Here is a 19,571-nt window from a genome sequence, read left to right as displayed (position 1 = left end):
TCACCTCTCCTTGTGGTAAAAGATGGATTTTTATACTTGTCTTGAGTAACTGACAGCGTATAATCATCGATCGTCCTCGTATCATTTTCTATTTCCAACAGAGAGTGTCAGCCGTCTGGTAACAACAGGGTCTCTTTGAAAAGAAGAATGATGGAAAGTGCTCATCTGTCTTTTTCACGAGGGGGCCGTTTATTTTCATTCTTTGAGTGCCACCACGAAAAAAAAAACGACAGGGCAACGAGAAAAAGAGAAAGATGGCAGTAGGTTGTGTCTAACATATGACATCTCCAATTCTAGTTATTCTTCTGTTGTTATTTTGTTCACTCGGTTGCTCCAAATATTTTTCAAAATCAAAGCAATCCGGTGTGTGAGTGAAAACCATTGTGAAATCAATATGCTACTTTTCATTCTTACCTCCTTCACTGCAGTCTGAGAATCACGTGAACAAGAAAAGAAGAGTTTTGGCACAAGACGAGCGAAAACACGACGCCCTGCAGAGCTCAAAGTGACGAGCAGAAGCTGAGGCCTTTTTGTTGTATTCATCGTTTGCGGGTCTGTGTACGTGCCATAGCTTTGACAAAGGGAGTCGGTGATTCATTTGAAAAAGCTGCAAAACTCAGCATCTTTCCCGCTCGTTAGTGATGTACAACTGATGAATCAGTCCCTCGTATCTAAATAATTGATCTCCTCTGCTTCAGGTTTTAAAGGACAGTGTGTGGAGGGGAAGGTGCGCAGGTGAAGCGCTGAGGATGATCCTGGAAGAGAACAAGCTGTTAGCCTGGGAAAACACTTCCTATGTGTTAGTTCAACGACCTCAAGATCGTGTCGGCCATCCTGTTGTCGGAAAGGTAACTAAAGTGCATTCAGTGCGAGTGACTCTGTGATCCAAGAGGTTCTCAGATGAATGTCTACGTGAAGCTGGTTACATTTTTAAAAAGCGTTTTCATGCAAAAACTACATGCACCCCTTGTTTGAGCTCGTTCATGAAAATTCTTCCGTCAGCATTAAAGCACAATAACAGGTAACTCTCTTCCTGGTCTCTGCTCCGTTTTCAACGTCATACATTTTTGTCAACATTCTGAATTACATTTGATTTGTTTGAAAGGTGCTCTATAAATGAAGTTTGCTTGAACCACATTGGAATTATAAAATCACAACTATCTCAACAGAGTTTTTGTGTCTATCCCCAGCATGTAAAGCTGCTCGTTGTTTCTCTTGGGTTAATTATGAGTCTCTGAGCTGCATGTTTGCCATCTTGCAGGCTGGGGGAAGTACAGGATTGCTGATGAACCTGCATTCTGCCAATAAGAAGGCAGCTGAAAGTAAAGATTTCTTCATATGCATTCAGATCACAAACGTTGCATGTATTATTCTACTTCAGTCTGTTTAAAAATATAACCGACAGATTTGGAGCTGTTTATAGTTTGAGATGATTTATTTCTTTATTTCTGAGCCATGCAACATGGCCTGTCCTGCATGTGATTACAAAATATGGCTGTTTTACAAAACTTGCATCTTTCAGTAGTGTCTACACAAAAATAACAAAATACTTATAGCACTTATAGTCTTTCAAATAACATGTTTTTGTGTAAAAATGGCAATTGATCTTCTACTGGCCTTCAGTTTATCCAGATACATTTTTATTTTCAGACTTCTTCCAACTAACTTGGTTATATACAGTAAATGTTTCATATGTCAACAGGCAACTCTGTCCTTGTGCATCATCCATATTTACAAAATCAATATCTGTTTTCATCCTTCCAAACACAGCACTATGCAGTTACCAGAGCAACACAAAAAGGACAATAGAAAACAAAAACAACACTTCAAGTTTTTTCTGTATCAGCCAGACAGCAGTAAACTAATCTGCTTTCAACGTCAAGTTTGCAATAAATCTTGAAATGTAGATGTATAGAAACTAAATCATCATGTACATGTATCCACAGTTTGATTTAAATACATAGAAGTAAACTAATAACAGTCCTGAGCTGATTCAGGCAAGATTAAGTTACAATTCCTTTTCGGTTAGATCTAGTTTTACGGTGATTCGATGAGGGTCACTAAAGCTTATATTTCCTCAAGCAAAGTCTTTTGAAGTATCGTGCATCAAATGCTCAAAATAAACCACAGCAGTAGTTGTAGGTATAATGACATGCAGGACAGCGTTTGCACTGTATCCAGTGTTTTAACATGCAGATGAAAAAGCTTATTACTCCAGTTACTGCTGTCATCTGGGAAAGGTGAGCGCCATTAGTTGCTAATGGCAGATTGTACACAGTGAAGTCTGGTTTTGTTGTTTGGGGGGGGGGGGGATTTTTAATTTTTTTTTATTTCAGGAAGTGGTTTTGATAAGGTTTTCGATTGGACAGACTTAGCAGCAGAGAGGGAGGGCCACAAACAAATCCACAACCTCCCCACATATCACAAGAGCACGGTTAGTTAATTAAAATTTGCCTAGACTTTGATCGGACGTCGGTTCAACACACAGCAGCTGTATCTCTGACTTCAGTATTGCTTTTCTGAAAAGTGTTGATTAACCTTTATACGCCGAGACAGAACCTTACAGCATTTTCAGCTCTAATGATCCCCTTAAAGGATTTAGCAAATGTAAGTTACCTCTAGCAGTCAGGTAATTTTAAGTGAGCTGAGGAGGAGTCTGTCATCTTCAGATGAGAAGTTGTCAGTCAGGGCAGATTGGATCTATTAGCGCGTGATGTTTTTTTCACCCCTGGGCATCGCAGTGCTGCTGGTTCCACAGCAGGAAATCTCTTTACTGGCCTCAAAACATCCCTTTTACCCCGCCCTCCCTTTTACAAACTGTGTTTTATAATGTAGTGTGATCTCTGTCCCGAGGCGCTGCTACATCAAACAGCCACGACTTCACGCCATATGCGACACAGATTCCACGCAGGCTTCCCAGCAGGGAGCTCTGTGGATGTGCTTTGTATGAGGCTCATTTAGGGTGGCAGGTTTTATCCCCCTCTGATAGAGTTGTGTACCATACAGCTGTCTCCAGACCCATTGAAGCAGCTCCCAATCCGCTGGCCCACATTTATAAAGGGATTTTAAATGTTCATTAATTTAAACAATCAGCGTCATCCCGGCTCAGTTCTTTCACACTGGCAGAAGTAAAACAGCTCTGACAGTTTGTGCTAATTTGTGTTATTCCTCACCGCAGAGAAAAATCCAGGTTGCAGCAGTTCTGTGAACATTTTTCTTTTTGTGTTGGGATTGTATGAGTCTGGCTCTAAAGTTTTGAATTAGTTAAAGTTTTAGGATAATTTAAAACAGCAGTATCAGTGAGATTTTAAAACTATTCCTTTAGAAATGCTTCAGCCTTATATATGTCAAATTATATCCTGTTTGAACACAGCATCTTTAACCTGTTGTTTTTTTCAGCATGATTCATTTATGCAGATAAAGTTCAAATCAAATTGGACATGAGAATATTTTTATGTCTTTGCGGCAGCAGTGTTTATTTCGGGTCGGCAAGTTCTCGTAGATTTTTAGCTTTGTCTGTATTGGTTCGGCTGCACCAGTTAGTGTTGAAAATCTCTGTAATCTTCTGTAAACTTAATTAACGTGGTGATATAAGTTACAAAATGAAGTATGTTCAAGTTGAGACGACTCAATTCACATTTGTAGAACTTGATAAAATAAACTCAACGAGCATCTTTTTTTGGTCCAAATGAATTAAATCGTTTTTTTTACAGTGTGCTCATGTTTATCATAACTAGACCACTGAAAATTGTAGAGTTTATTGCAGCGCGTTCTCCTTCCCAAAGCGTCCAATTACTGATGTTTTATCAAAGCCATTCACGTATCATGTGGACGCATAAGGTGCCGTGTGCCTTATGTGTACGCACCAAAAACTACGTGGTTGGGATTAAGGGAAAATATCATGGTTTGGGTTACTTAAAAGAAATCCACGTTGACTTTTGCTTTATCATTGACTCAAACACAGATCTCGCAGGTGAAAGTCCTGGGTTTGTTCCATCCAAACACCACATGACCCTTCTCGACCCGCCTCGTCACAGGGAATAAGACATAAGATACCTTGTGTGTACCTCTCCGACGCCAACAGCTGTGATAAAACGGCAGATATTTGATGCCCTGGGAACGAGAACAGTCTAGTTTATTCACATTTACAGTGTATTGTGTACACATGGTTTAAGGTGTTCCCCTCAGTTCCATTGAAGCGGAAATCTTATCACCATGTTATGCTGTCGTTTGCAAAGATATTTTACACGATAGAGTGTTTCCAACTTAATGTTAAAAGTATTATAGATATTGATATTTGTATCGGCCTCATAAATCCAGAAACAGTCGGGCCAGAGTATTGCACCATCATATACATGTATGTTGGAATTCAGTCAAGCGTCTTTTATTGAAGATGTGTTTTGTCTCGCTTCGGAAGGCTTTAATCTGGCTCAAAATATTGTTTTGCACGTTTGATGACACCTTTGGAAAAACAGCATTTTGTGCACAGATAAGACAAACAGTCAAAGGCTGCACGTAATGTACGAAGACTAAACACAGACTGTGCAAACACCAGTAAGCAAATCCTATTTATACAGCACGTTGAGCATGTTTACTTTGACATATTTGCTGTTTTTGTTTTCTGTGAAAAGAAATGAATGCTTTTGTACACCTCATTAGACAAAACCAAATATCTGAAGAGTTCATCTTAAGCTTTAGAAAGTATTTAAGAAGCTTTAGGAGTATTTTTCAGAATTTTTTGAATAAAAAAAAAAAAAATCCAACACATAACTAATTGAGAAAATAAGTGCTACCTTAATTGATAATGATGACAGTTTTTATTTATCATTTCCATACTTTTACAAAGCTTACAGATTTTCAGTTTTTGTTGTCGTTGTCTGGGGAGTGATAACTTTACTTTATGTTTATGGGCTGGACAAAATAATAGGACCACCTTTGATCACCACTAATAATAAACATAAAGTAGAATTACAAGGGTTTATTGTCGAGCTGTGTGCTTCTAATAAAATGCTCGGTGAGTGTTTTCTGCCAGGTATTTTCTTAAGTAACTGATTTATTATTTTGTCTAAAAAAACTTCCGGTAAATGTCAGCGAATTAATTTACAATACTCACTGAATGGAATGACATTCACAAAAAAATGCCGGCTTATTTTCCTTGAAACTGGATTTTAGTGAGTGTTGAGTGTAGACTAACTGCAGAACAAGAGGATGTGGCACATATTCCCGTGTGTGTTCATACAGTTCTCCTGCCGACCTCTGACCTCACAAACTTTCAGACCCACAGGAAAACCACCCTGCAGACTCTTCAGCAAGTGCATTCCCAGATCCTTTTACTTTTATCAACCTGAGCCCCTTCGACCCACCGACCTGTAAGGGCAATTTATGGGAAAATTCCTGGCTTGCAGAAACAATTGGAGATCTAGCCGTCGTTTTTGTTCTGTTATGCAACTTTTAGGGCTTAATGATTGTGCTGTTGTGTTCTCTACAGATTTTGAGGCTCTTTTCATGACGACAGCCTCCAGTGACAGAGACTAACACGTCTGCAGAGGTATGATGGATGATATCTGCACCTTTTTTTTTCTCTGCATTTTCTTTGTGGAAAGCTAACCAACCATTTACTGTCTAATGACATATAATTTCCTTTCATAGTCGTCCCGTGTTCAGGTTTTTCAAACATCCTTAAATAGTTGTCATCCCCTCCAGATGTTGTGAAATTCTTGAGATCCGAAGGATATGGTATGTTGAAATTATGAGCTTGTATCGCGCGCATGTCTTTGACTGCTTCTGAACTGGATTGCAGGTTTCAGTATACTGGAGAACACCTGTTGGGAGTGTAATTATACAGCAGAGCAGAGGCTTCGTATGCTGTCGCCCTTAAACACGCTGCAGATGGCATGTGATAAGTGATGGTCTGGTAAAGGGGCTTAAATTATTTGTATGACCGTGTGTGATATTCACATATATTCTGTGTGTTCCATTTTATTTCTGCAGCGTGTCCTGTTGCGTCATGAATTTGTACATATGTGTGCAGTGGGTACACAACCACACCTGTGTTTATGTGACACTGGTCAAGAATGAATACATGTGTAGATTTTGTGTATACAAACCAATTTATTAACTTTTTATTACTCGTGGTAAATTTTATTCATAGATTGAAACTTAAAGAAAATGAAGATAAGTTTGTTATGTTTAATGCTTTGAAAGCAAATTAAGTTAAGGCAAGAGTAAGGTAAGAGTTCAGAATATTGTCTGTGAATTCTAAACTTATTCTAATTAGAAAGTCACAAGATGCATCAAAAAGTCGATGTAATGTATCACAGTTTTTTTGAACACCACTTTGATCATGTTGACAATATTACTACATTTACAGTAGTAGCTGTTCTGGTAGCCCGGTATCACTCCAAAGCATGAAATACACCCGTCAGTTCACCACAGAATACCGAGTCAGCGCTTTGGTGTGAAAAGTACACGCACGTATGATCTGGATCAAAGAAGGAGGTCATGTGGCCAAGTAGAAAAAGTGACCAAGTCCTCTTTGGGGGGAGGTTGGGGTGTTTGGATGGAACGAACACATGTTAGACCCGTGGTCGAGTCCGTGAGAAAGCAAAAGTCCATCTAGATTTCTTTTAAGTAATGTTAGTTACTTACGTAACATATTCAACTTCCTTAACTTCTTGACATTTCAAAGACCAAACGATTAACTCAGTAATAAAAAATTAATAATCAGTAGATTGGTGAATAGAATGAATCTTTAGTTGCAGCCATAATTGAAGTTCAAGGAAAATTGCCTTGTTTTCTGAACTGTAAATTCAATGGAAAACCTTAAATGTGATTTTGCCACATATACGAGTTAAATGTTCGCATTTTGGTCATTATTTCAATCTATTACCGAGATGCTAATTGATAACGTTAACAATGAGATTCTTGGTTTTTTCCCCTCATTATCAGCTAAATCTGAAACCTGCTGGATGCAGTGTTTTTTCCAGAGTATATGAGGTGCAGAATCTGAAGAGTAATATGAGGGGACCGGAGCTTCAGGCAGAACTGAGAGCGAGTGTGATAAACCTCAATGCTGCAGCCAATAAACACCAGGAAATATGATAACTTCTGGAGAGGAGCTTTAAAGAAGGAAATCAATACTTACGTCGCATATGAGAGAGCGAGGACAGTTTATGCGACATATCATTGTGAGCGCTGTGGGCCTCTCGAGGTGACCAGCACACAGACTGATGTGTGTCTGTGGATTACATCACCACAGTAAAGAAACACTCCTCCAATGTGTTGTCCACAGAACATGTGAGACACCAGAACAGATTCAGAAACCTATTTTTTTTTTAATACTCTGCTGGGACTGTTTGTGAAGGTGTCGTGTGGATTCTATCATTTCTAAAATTGACTGCCTAAAGAGAGACTCCTCAATATCAGCAGCAATGAGAATGCTGATCTGAAGGTCAGTTATACTTTCAGTTGTGGGCAACAGCATGATGGGGTTTTATTACTATTCAGCACAAGTGGAGACAGATAAGCGTCTGAAGAACACAAAATGCAGACTGCAGGTTTTTTAAAAGCGCGCTGTACAGATTCAGCAAAACAGAACTGTGCTGTCAGCACACAAATGTCTTAACAGTTCTATTCAAGACAATAGTATTAATTACAGCCTAATACTCTTTAATGTGCATTACCCAGCACTAGCTACACACCAAATCTCACTGGGATTTCTAAAATGATACATAAGCGAAGGAAGAATAAATAATCAACCTTATTAAAATGTTTTAGAAAGGTGTAAATATATCCTTCGCAGACATGGCACAAATTAACGTATCTCTACTGTAATAGATTACAGAAAGAAAAGTCTACAGGCATGCAGGCGCTTCTCCGAGACTGCACTTTGGCACAGCAGTGCTTTAAGCTAAAGGCTAACATTGCATGCTAACATGCTTACATACTCGATAAATTAAGATGCTAAATATATGTAATGTCTTAGTTTACTGAGTAGCATGCTAAAATTTGTTAATCAGCTCAAAACCAAATCAGCCGATTTGAGCGTCCTTCGTTTTGCAGCTGATGGGCCATAAACATAAATATTGGAAAAGAAATTTGCAGCAGGGAATTGGGATATTTCCTATTTTGAGAACATCCCACTTCTGAGTTGAGAGCGTTCACAAACAGGCAACACAAAAGCAGAAAATGTTCAATATTTCTAATTTCAGAACACAGAAAAGTGACAAACAACCTCATCATCATTCATATAAATCAATGCAGAGACGAAATGGAGCTCAATATTATTTGTACACAACACGTTTTGATGAACTGAGTGTTTTTAACATTCAACACAGCTGGTAAACAAGGCAGCCTGGGCTAACCAAGATTGGATACCTTTACAACAAATGCTGCCGTGTCAGGTGACACAGAAATTAAATTCTCAGAGATTTCAAAAACCTCCCACTTTCATGGATGGTTCCAGTTTGTTAGGTGTGTTTTCCTCCTCTGTCCTACTGTTGCTCAGAGTTTCACTTTTCTTCACTGTTATTTTAGTCTGGAAATGCGGCTCGCGTCGACGTTTGCTGAGCCACTCTGAAGGGTGGACCAATCAGCGACCAGTGTCGGTGGTTTCGTACGATACGTTGAAGTCAAGTGTTTTTTTTTAAATGTAGTTTCAGCAGTGGTCTTAACAATTGGTTAAAGCTGCTCCAGTTGTTTCACAATGAAGCCCGAGGTCTACGCCCAGTAGGATGCAACGACTGCAAATGATTCTTGATGGAGAGTCGCCAGACCTTTATATTCATAAAGTGAATTTGGGTCCGGTACCACCGGGCTGGTATTTTTGAGGATGGAAATTTCCCACTTTCTAGTTGCTCATGAATGCGCCAGGTGACCAGATGATACCGTTAAAAAAAAAAGAGGGGCTTAATCAAAGTCTTTTGGCTTTATTGTCTGGTTAACATGAATGCTTGTACAAAGTTTCCTGGCAGTTCAGTCAATACCTGTTGAGATATTTCTGTCTGGACCGAACTGATTGACCAGTCGACTGACATCACGACCTACAAAATGCCCCAATAAGGAAACATTAGGTGTTATTCTGACAGTTCAATCAATAGTTGTTAACTTTTCATTTGACTAAAAACTACAAAGCTCAGATCTGCTCAACATCTCCAGCTGACAGTGAATGGTGAATCTGAAATGTTTGAGATTCCTCAGCTTCTCAGGTTTGGTTTAATGTTTGCAGTGAAAGCTCTCAGACAGAACTTGGAAACACTTGAGACTGCTGTCCTCACCGCATCCATTATTGTGACTTTCTTTCCTGCACTGAGAGGACTAACATCAGGTTTAAAAGTTGTTGTTAATAATCGCAGAGTGATTTGTTGTTGATCTTTGAGTGTGATGAGCCACTCGAACCACAGCTAAAGTGCTTATATTAAAGTGTGACAGGCATCGTCATTTAACAAGGGTCTGTGTTTTTAATGAGCTTTTCTTTCACAAGTAGCATGAGACACTTTATGGGCTTTTCTTAGCCCAAATTACTGTTAAGGCGCTCTGAATTTTCCACGCATACAAGGAGACCGACATCTCCTGATGGCAGCTCTGTTTTAAGATGAAGAACACAGGAATTTGTCTCCTTCTGTGACAGCCCTAATAAATCAAAAATGTATAAATTGCAGCGATCATAGCCAAGGCTGAGTCATCATCCGTCATGCAAGGGGGACCCACGTCCTCAGGGACAAACTGTATGGCAGTGGAAAAGTGTCATTTAGGAACGGAGTGTCAGATGATGCTTCCGGCAGTAACTAGATTTAATTTGGGTTTTAATTTCATAAAGACCATGTGAATTATTGAATTTATATATATAAATATATAAATTTATAAATACATATAAATATATTTATATATGAGGGTTTGTGGAGAGCGTGTGAAGCTAATTTGATAAAAAATATAAAGAACAAAAAAGTCACTTTTTAACCTGAACCTGAACACCACAGATTGTAATGGTGTGTGAACTATTTAGCCAGTGAGATGTCATAATATGCAATGTGTGAACAATTGCATGTTCTGCCAAAAGTCCTGAATTTTTAGCTAAAAGTCAAGAAATAAAATCCTCTAATGCCTTAGTGTTTTAGATGTAACTCTACATCTTTGCTTTTACTCAGTACATGCCGAGCAATGACTCTGCAACTAAGCTCCGCCTTTATTTCCACCGACACCTCCGTCATTTGTCTGCAGCTCGAGCTTGCAAATCCCCATCCTGACATTTGATGGGATTGTTTTTTGATTCTTTTTGGTTATTTAAGTATGTGACATAAAAATCTGTGTTTTGTGAAATTGTTATTGAGCCTTATTTTAACAATTTAACATGGACTGTAGCGCATGGTGCAAGTGCATTAAGGGCTTGTCCATATCCACTTTTGCTAGTTTAGCAATGGATAATGTGAATGCAAACTAAGGTGCATGGTTCATAGGGCCGGTACGTAGTACTCAAATTATTCTAACTAAACCAACGGATTGTCATTTCTCATTCCCTCAAAGAACTGCTCGTGCACAGATTGATGTAATAATAATTTTTCCCATTAGAATTGATTCATTTTTGGTCTTTTGCATGTTGCTGTGCTGCATGTCCTTGTTTGTGTACTCGGAGAGAGTCTGCGCATTGTGCACTCACCTATGTAGGCACCCTTAGAATAACACAAAAATACTGTAAAATTGCCAAAAGGCAATTGCTTTTCTCTGCCTCAAGATAGGAATATAAGATTAGTTCATAAGTGCTCAGCCATGACTGCTTCTTTCACTCATGACATGTCTTCCAACATACAAAAAACACCACTTGGACACGTTGACAAGGTTTTAAATGGTTAGTTAAAACTCAGATAAATGGTTGAAACGAGCTGAAAGTTGGTAATAAAAGGTTGTGATAGAGAAAAATTTGTAGAAAACATTTTGGGACGCACCCTACAGAGATGCTGTATGTATATTGTATCTACATGTTTGTGCTGGTCTGTTTTTTGAGGGCAGTTTTACCTCCAAAGGCTGCCTGTGTTGTCTGAGTTCCTGTTTTGTAGTTCCCATTGCTCCCACATACATTATATTCCACTGACACAGACCGCAGGCTGTGTAGACTACGTGGCAAACTCCAGGCTTCAGGACGGTGTACCGCACAAACAGTGCTGTTGGCAAGCGCGTCCTAATGGGTCTGCCTTCCACAGCAGCAGCAGCAGCAGTTTGTTTCATTAGAGGCTCTCTGTATGAGACCTGCTGCTCCTAATGGAGCTTCCTCTATGTTGTTTAATAAAAAGCATGCACCAAGAAAGTAAACCTCGTTACCGGCGGGTAAAAGATTTTTAAAGTGTGAAATCGTGAAGGTTTAGTGGTCTGAGATTTACCTTTTTTTTTTTTTTTTTTTTTATTCTGCGTTGGCCAAAACACTTTGACTCAGATTTTTTTTTCTCCCGCAGCCGCTTTGAGCTGCAGCATAAAATAGCTGAGTAAGACAGCGACTGACGGCAGACTTCAGACATTTACAGGCTGACACCAAGTTTCATTATCAAACGAGCTGGTGCAACTGCTGCTTGGATGTGGCGTTGCATCACTGACGTGAAATGAGTCATGTTCCTGTCATTCTGGACAATATTGCTCTCACATTTGTCAATATAGTGATGCAACATATTAGTTATTTCAGAAATAGTTTCTTAGGCTTTGCAGTCAGTGGCTGCAGAGAGACGGAGATGAAACAGTAGGGTGAGACATAAAAGACGGATTCCTTTAGTTTGTTTACAGTTGTAAAGGAAGTGATTGTTATGACTGCTATTTGTGTATCTTTCGGAGAGTACGTCGGATACCAGGACTACTTCTTGTTCTACTGACTCCGAAGTTTTATCAGCGGTTGCCCCAGGCGCTCAAGCCGTGTGGATTTAAAACTGTTTAGTTTTTACACTCACACCCACTCAGCTGTTTATGTTAATTTCTTTCTTTCTCAAATCTTTTTATTGATTTTACAAATATTTTGAGGAGAAAAAACTGTTAGTCCGCTGGTTGGATTGTAGCATCATTCAAATAGTCTATAAAAGGTTTCCAGGTTGTTTATGTTCATTTCAAATGTCAAAATCAACTATTGGCTGAAATACAATCTCACCTCATATGATGACCCCAAATTCCAAAGCTGTGAGGAAAGAAACGCGGCGCTAAATGGCACCTTGTTAATGTTTCTCCACAGAGAGCAGCGGTGCCGCTCACCTTTCCTAATTACAGGATCCCCTATTGGTTGGATGGAGCCAATCCCGGGGCGCCTAACAGCACACCAGAGCTGTACGACATGCCTTTTTTGTTTTTAATGATCAATGGGGCTCCTTAAAAATGTTTCCCTGCGTGTCCGTCCCATACAGGGGAGCAGAGAGGTAGAGGGTTCAGACAGCTCAGGCAACCACGGAGCAGCAAGCCCCCTCTACCCTCCTCAAGAGAGCCGCTGGGTCCAGAGGTGATCACAGGAGGCCACAACTTCAGCACCTTTGCAGGTAAGGATTGACGATAACGCTTAGGTTTTTATCAGAGTGGCTGCCTTCAACTTCCACTGCTTTGTTTGAAACCTGAGAAATTCCTCAGATTTAGGAGCCAAAGTCACACTGCAGGAGATAATCTGTCGTTGTGAGCACAGCAGCTGTAATTCAACAGCAAACCATACAGCAATGGAGAAGAACATCTCCAGCTTTTGGCTCTTTGATTGCCGAGTTCAGTCGCTCTATTTGATGTTCTGATATTCAGAACCGAAGCCTTATTTCTCTCAGTAATCCCTGAAAAGCTCCATTACAGCATGTCCTCAATCCTCTCTATTGTCTTGGCATCAGCCATTTAAATAAAAGCTCTCTCTTTGTTCCAAGTGCATTGTCTTCTCAAGGATTTCCATATCTAACAGTCAGCTGAAAAATTCCCCACAAAAGCCAATAAGATGCAGGGATCAATCAAAGTTTAGTTGCATTGTAGTGTTACTGTTCACAGCCAGACATTCATCCTGCAAATACACTGAATATTGTTTACTGTCTGTTCCCTCAGGACGCACATCAAACAGAAAATGGCCTGTGTTAGACGACCATCGCTCTCGCTGATCCACACAGGACTCCTGTTAGCGATTGTTTTATTACCAGGTGAGACGTCAATAACAAATTAATCTGTGACTTTAGACACAACCTGTGGTAATCTTCTCTCATGTGATATTAGTTATTTCTTGTTATCATTGAAGATATTTCAGTGGCAGCCTTTTGGGAATTTGCTGAGCTGAGGAAGAGTTACACACTCAACATTAATTACATTTGGAGATTTTCTCTTTTTAATTTTGTGATTTTACAAACAAGTATTTTTTAATTAAATTTAAAAAAAAATGAAAGAGAATAACACTGAAATTTTTTGCTTTTGGTGTCAAAATAATAAAATTTCTGGTGATGCAGCGATGACTTCTAAACATAGTGGTCTGTTGTTCATGACCCTTCAAAACAAATCAGTACATACCGTCAACCCTCGGTCACAAGTTGTACATTTTACCTCCTCATTTGTTTCATTTAAAGGATTTACTGTTACACTGATGAGTCTGAGATTTTTGGGAAAAAAAAAACATGATTAATTACTCAGTTTCATGTAGTTACAATATGTTCAGCAGTAAAAAGTTTTTTTTCCCATATTAATGCATCAATAACAATATTTTATAATATAATAGTCACATCTGCTATTTATCTGTTATACATAACAAATACTCAGAGGTGGAGTGCATTTAAACCAGTGCTGTACTTAAGCACAGTTATGATGTACTTGTACTTTTACTTTAAGTATTTCATTGTGATGCTCCTTTCTGCTTCCACTTCACTACACTTTGAAGAAAAATATTATACTTTGTGCATTAGTACAACATTTATCCTAAAGCTTTAGTTACGAGTTGTTTTGCAAATTCAGATTAATGATATGAAATGCAAATCAACTAATGAATTACGCTGTATTCCAAAGCAGTATAGAGTTACAACAAACTAAAACGTAAAGTGATGCACTCATTAATGAATCAATAATTATTTATTTATTAATTGTTATTAATTCATTTATGTAAAATATGTGAAGCTGAAATGGGCCCTTCTGCATAATGAGTACTTTTACTTTAGCTACTTCAAGTACAATTTTGATGCTGATTCTTCTGTACTGATACTTAAGTAGGATTTTGAATGCAGAACCTTTACTTGTCACAGAGTATTTTTACTTTAAGCAAAGGACATAAATACTTCCTTCACCACTGCTTTTACTTTTGATATTTTAAGCAAATGTGGCTGGTAATGCTTCCAGAACTTGTAGTTCCTTGTTTTTGCAGTGTTGCTACTTAAGTAAAAGATCGTAGTTCTGCTGTCTCTCCAGGCTTCTGGTTTTCAATTTATTGTGAGGGTACTTTATTACAAATAAGTCCTTGTAGAAGCAGTGGTGGACACTGCCACGTTAGTCTGTGCCTCATTTAACAACACCATATTGCTCTTGTCTCCTTAGCAGTAAAGCAGCCCATCCTGGTGATGCCCTGTAGTACTGTGAAACCTTTCTGAAGTCATAAAAACACATCTTTCCCTGCTCCTCTGGGAGATTTTCCACATTAATAAATGAGAAGGACTGTAAGCTTCTGTGATAATCAGCTGACTTGGCCGTTTTCTCGTAGTCATAAACCTCTGCAGGGAACCCCCAGTGGAGCAGAAGACACTCAGACACGTCCTCTCCCTCCTACCAGCCACTTTTACAGTGTATTGGTAATTGGGTTGTGTGAGGGCCCGCTCTTTGTAGTTTTATAGGTTAACTTTAAGGAGGCCCCCAGTAGTTGCTCAGACTCCACCGGTCTGGTTCAAACGATGCAGGCATGGAGCTGGGTGGGGATCTGGAGGTGGAGGACGGGTAGGGGGTGTTTTAATCTGCGGGACGCTGCCGGTGTCAGGGCGCCAGAGCCCCAGTACCTGCCGTGTTTCACCCGGGGGCCTATTAGTGGCTCAGCGTTTTCCCTGATGTTGAAGGAAAGCTCAACATCTGGTCGTACTCAAGAGAATGTCCCCGCTGCTGCTAATGTGGCTGCTTGCTTGTGTTTTACAGAGTTCCTGGGGGCCGTTCCAGTGGAGCAGCACAAGCAGGAGGAAGGTGAGGATGTGGCATGCGGGACACGATGGCTGCAACAACTCAAAAAAAGACTTCAAAAACATCAATCACTGATATTTATAAAGAAATAAATGATTCCTCCATCTGATCTTCCTTCCTTCAGTTCAGGCAGTTAGCGCCACTTAAATTTAATGATGGCTCGGAATAAAATCACCCTTACAGTCTGGTAAAGTCCAATCTACAGCTGAAAGAACTAGTATACAGAAAATGTATTTCGATGATAAATGAATAGAAAAGATTCAACAGATTAACTGAAAAATAATCATTAGTTGCAGTCAATCCTTAAACACTGATATGTACCTTAGTTTATCTTATAATAGACAGCACCTTACTTTATGATGCTAATGTTTGCACTTATATATATATATATATATATATATATATATATATATATATATATATATATATTCCTCTATTCATTCTGCATTACTTGTATAAGGATAGATTGTAGACCTATAAAATATCACCAAATGTGCAGCACCTCAGCTCCTATACTGTTCTCACAGGTTACAGTAATGTCTACATTGATGGTTACACTCCAACTGCACCTTATGTCTATATTTTTGTATTTCTTTCTATAGATAGTATATAAAATTAAATAAAAATGTCCCATTAAGGGATCAATAAAGTATATCTATCTATCTATCTATCTATCTATCTATCTATCTATCTATCTATCTATCTATCTATCTATCTATCTATCTATCTATCTATCTATCTATCTATCTATCTATCTATCTATCTATCTATCTATCTATCTGTCTGTCTGTCTGTCTGTCTGTCTGTCTGTCTGTCTGTCTGTCTGTCTGTCTGTCCGTCCGTCCGTCCGTCCGTCCGTCCGTCCGTCCGTCCGTCCGTCCATATAAAGATAGACAGATTGGACAGATTAACACTAGCTGTTAAACCATTTCCAGTTTTTGAGCTAAACTAAGCTAACCAGCAGCGAGCTGTAGTTTGATAGTTAATGCATAGACATGAGCGCGCTACTAATGTTCTCATGCCGAAAAAGAAAGTTAAACTCTAAAAAAAAAGAGTGAACTCGGATTATCTGGCGTTTTATTATTCTAGATGTTTTTCGACAAAGAAAACGATCTTTTCAGTTTTACTTCATTGAATGTGATTTCTGGCACCAGCCCTCACTTTAGTTCACTGTCTCTCCCTCTCCTCCCCCGTCAGTGTCTGATGATGTGAAAGCGGAGGCCATGCCCAACCTGAAACAGCTGGTTCGTAACAGAAGGAACGTCCCCGTGTGGACTGTGCCTCAGTTCCAGCGCCTGCCTGACTTCTGGGGATGGTACAAATACTTCATGGACAGCCACAACCAGGAGGGTGTGAGTGGAGTTTGTTTTACATGAATTATTCAGTTTCTCCCAGACATCATAATGAAACAGTGCTTGTTTTTATTTTCAAAACTGAGGCAACAATTTGCGTCACTGATTTGAATTTTAAGGAGAGTTTTTCCTCATTTTGTATCAAATATGGAACATTTTCTGCAGGAAAAAGACAGACTGTTACAGGTTGTTAATTTAGTTTTGACAGGTTCCTTATTTCAGCCACTTAGAGGACTACAATAAATGATTTATTACTTAGATCATGCTTATATAAAAGTATGAATATGCCATTACCCTATTAATATGGCAAGATACTTTTTAGAGCTTAGTGCCCGTGAGAGCTCTGTGGTTTAAGAGTCAGGCTATACAGACTGAGAAACAGAAAAAGCTGTAAAACTACATGCATTCCTTCACAGAGGATTTATGTTCCTCCATCAAGAGCTTCATTTTCATTCTTTTATTTTTCGTTTTACTCTTTATGGCATGTACATAATATTAGATCAGAACAGATGTGTTCATTTTGTCCTCTTTTCTCCCTGTTCTTCTTCAGGTTGAGGACCTGGATCGTCTGTACATGGCCTACCTACAGAACAAGCACAGGTCAGAGGAGGGACCCACCTTCAACCACTACCTCAAGCACCTCAGTGAAATCTACAAGTCCTGTGCCGATTCTGACGATCCGGAGTGCATCGCCGAATCCACTAGCAAGCCAAAGGCCGCCGTGGTGATGCCTGCCCCTATCAAGTCTGCTGCTGTCAGGCTGTGCAACCCCTATCTCGACCCCAGCTGCCTTATCCACCTCGTCCCCAAGGCTGCCGTCCCGGAGCTGGCTCCGGCCAGGGTGCCAGCTCCTATCCTCACCCCCATGTTGCCCAGGCCCCAGAAGAGCCCCACTGGTTTCTACCACTACGCTCCCGTCCTGGAGCCCTTCCTGAGCGCCGAGCAGACGGCCGAGCTGCTGAGAATCTGCAACCGTGACGATGTGGAGTGCCTGCAGTACCACCTTAGAGCGGCGTTCGGCTACCACCCGGACCCCGGTCCCGCTCCGTCCTATGCCGCCCTCAATTGTGACCCCAAGGACCCCTACTGCAGGCCTCTCCTGGTCCACAAGGCCCCTACTGGCTTCTACCACCTGGTCCAACCCAGCTGTGACCCAGAGGTGGATCCTCTGTGTGTGACCAACGCGGTTGCTCCCGCTCCCCTGGCGGCTGGAGAGGCCCCTAAAGAGCAGAGCTGCAACCCCCTCTTTGAAGCCGGCTGCAACCCGCTGACCGCCACCAAGCTGTCCGGCCTCACCAAGCCCGTCCTGGAGTATGCCCCCAAACATGCGCCCGCACATCCTGCTGCCTCTCTGTCCTGCGACCCTCGCTACGACCCATACTGCACACTAGCAGCCGCCGCTGCTGCCCTGCGCCCTCCGCAGATCCCTGAGCACCAGGTCTGAATCTGAAGTCCCGTTCGTTCGTTTGAATAGTTCAGTGTTTTGACTAATCTAGTGTAATCTTGCTCATTGAATGGTTCTACTAATTGTCTATTCCTTAACATTTGGTGTATTAAATGGTGTCGTAAAACGAAATGAGTGTTGAATAATGCTTTTACTTGCTGTCTTCGATCTGCTTTGCATCTTTTTTGAACCCAAAAACACAATTCCATCGAATCAACCAGGTCCGCTTCAAACTCGGTGTCCGAGGCAAGACCAAGGAGGGCTACGACTGCAATGTGCACTATGACAAAGATTGCACCGAGGCCAGGGCCGACGTCAAGGCTCCAGCGAAGCCCTTCTGCCATCCGTTTGACCCCAACTGTTACAAGTTTGCTTCACCCGCCGGCATTGAGGCCCCAAAGCCCGTGGGCACGGACGGCATAATCCTGCCTAATCCTGACTGCGACCCCGAGTTCGACTACAACTGCCGCCTGCGTCGCGCTGAGCCCGCCGCCGCCGATGACCCTGCTGCTGCAGACGAACCGGCTAAGGAGGCTGCTGCGCCGCGCTTTGAAGATTTCCTCCGGGGCTTCATGAGCCAGTCCAAATAGATCTCAGAATTATTTATTTTTTTTATAGCAGAATCAACACCGACCACATAATCTAACTGCCGGAGATGGAGCTCACGCTACAGTCTCTAAACTTTATGGACTTTATGGACCACAACCTTCCACAGTTTCATCAAGGTCTTCCAAAGCTATCAAATCAATCGTGAAATGATACATCTTTTTAAACAGCAAAACCTGATTTTCCCAGACAATCTGAAGGCCCCCAAGTTTTTGGTCTGTTTTTATAAAGCAGCAGTCAGCATATTATATATCTTGTGAAACGTGTAGAATAAATACTTAATGTCTGTATGTTTGTAGAAAAGAGTCGTATGTATAGATGTGTGATAGAGTAGGGTTAGTTTGAATTTGCGCTAGCGGGCAAGATTTTCTCTCTGTTGTACATTCTTTTTGTCCCGAGTGTATTTAATGTTGTTTACCACAGTTTTCTGTCACTCTTAAACCTCACAATGCTTCTTCTGTTAGGTTTTATAAAGTTCTAAATCAAATTAAAAAAAGATCTTTTGAAGTTTTCTGCCATCCTTACCTCAAGGTCGCAGATACATCTGCAGCAAAGACAGAATCTTACGGTATAGAAAATGTTTTGAACGTTTTAAACCCCGCCGGAGAAAGAAAACATAAATTCAGTGCATCAGTCCCCAGCTGTTGCATCCAATATGCAGCACGTCATCGTGCCAGCTGGCCTGCCGTGTAGAGCTTTTACCAGTTTATGTTCTCCCATTATCAAAACAGTTATTGTTGCTACATCTGCACAGTTTATTTTCACACATAATCACCATAAATATGTTTTGCATGATAGAATACCCAATTCAAGACCCCGGATGGATTAGAGATACAGTTGGCACAGTTTTTCGGTTTGCGTTTGTTTCTCTTTTGCTTGTATTAGATAGAAAAGCAGGAATCCAGACAGGAGTCGCAGGAAAACACAGGAGGATGTCACGTAACAGGGAGACCGGGTGGAGCTGATAAATATGTCTCTTCATCACCTGTTGCCTCAGTGCAATCTGTTGGCAAATAATTATGTTTTCATAGTCACCTTAAACT

General features: G+C 40.5%; 1 protein-coding gene and 1 long non-coding RNA gene across 2 annotated transcripts; both read left to right on the top strand.

The window, feature by feature from the left end:
- Positions 1-5,484: 5,484 nt before the first annotated feature.
- On the top strand, positions 5,485-15,140 carry LOC138617197 (uncharacterized). The gene is made up of 4 exons (XR_011310647.1): positions 5,485-5,548; positions 12,372-12,500; positions 13,036-13,127; positions 15,085-15,140. It is a non-coding gene; the product is annotated as an uncharacterized lncRNA (long non-coding RNA).
- Positions 15,141-16,323: 1,183 nt separating this feature from the next.
- On the top strand, positions 16,324-18,975 carry and2 (actinodin2). Its single transcript, XM_069691955.1, has 3 exons — positions 16,324-16,478; positions 17,029-17,916; positions 18,144-18,975. The coding sequence occupies exons 1-3, from the start codon at positions 16,350-16,352 to the stop codon at positions 18,510-18,512; spliced, it is 1,386 nt and encodes a 461-aa protein (XP_069548056.1). The 5' UTR covers positions 16,324-16,349; the 3' UTR covers positions 18,513-18,975.
- The last annotated feature ends 596 nt before the right edge of the window (positions 18,976-19,571 follow it).

This window comes from Brachyistius frenatus, unplaced genomic scaffold, assembly GCF_029030835.1.
Source record: "Brachyistius frenatus isolate BFR_SWC_R1_liver_20210118 unplaced genomic scaffold, ASM2903083v1 Contig_12, whole genome shotgun sequence".
Lineage (NCBI taxonomy): Eukaryota > Metazoa > Chordata > Actinopteri > Embiotocidae > Brachyistius > Brachyistius frenatus.
This window is presented reverse-complemented; position numbering and strand designations above follow the sequence as displayed.

What these genes read in the sequence shown, in the direction of transcription:
- and2 (XM_069691955.1), top strand. Translation starts at nt 16,350, where the DNA reads ATGCCCAACCTGAAACAGCTGGTTCGTAACAGAAGGAACGTCCCCGTG. An exon ending in ACAGCCACAACCAGGAGGGT is followed by an intron (nt 16,479 to 17,028) that starts GTGAGTGGAGTT and finishes GTTCTTCTTCAG; the next exon opens with GTTGAGGACCTGGATCGTCT. An exon ending in CGCAGATCCCTGAGCACCAG is followed by an intron (nt 17,917 to 18,143) that starts GTCTGAATCTGA and finishes CGAATCAACCAG; the next exon opens with GTCCGCTTCAAACTCGGTGT.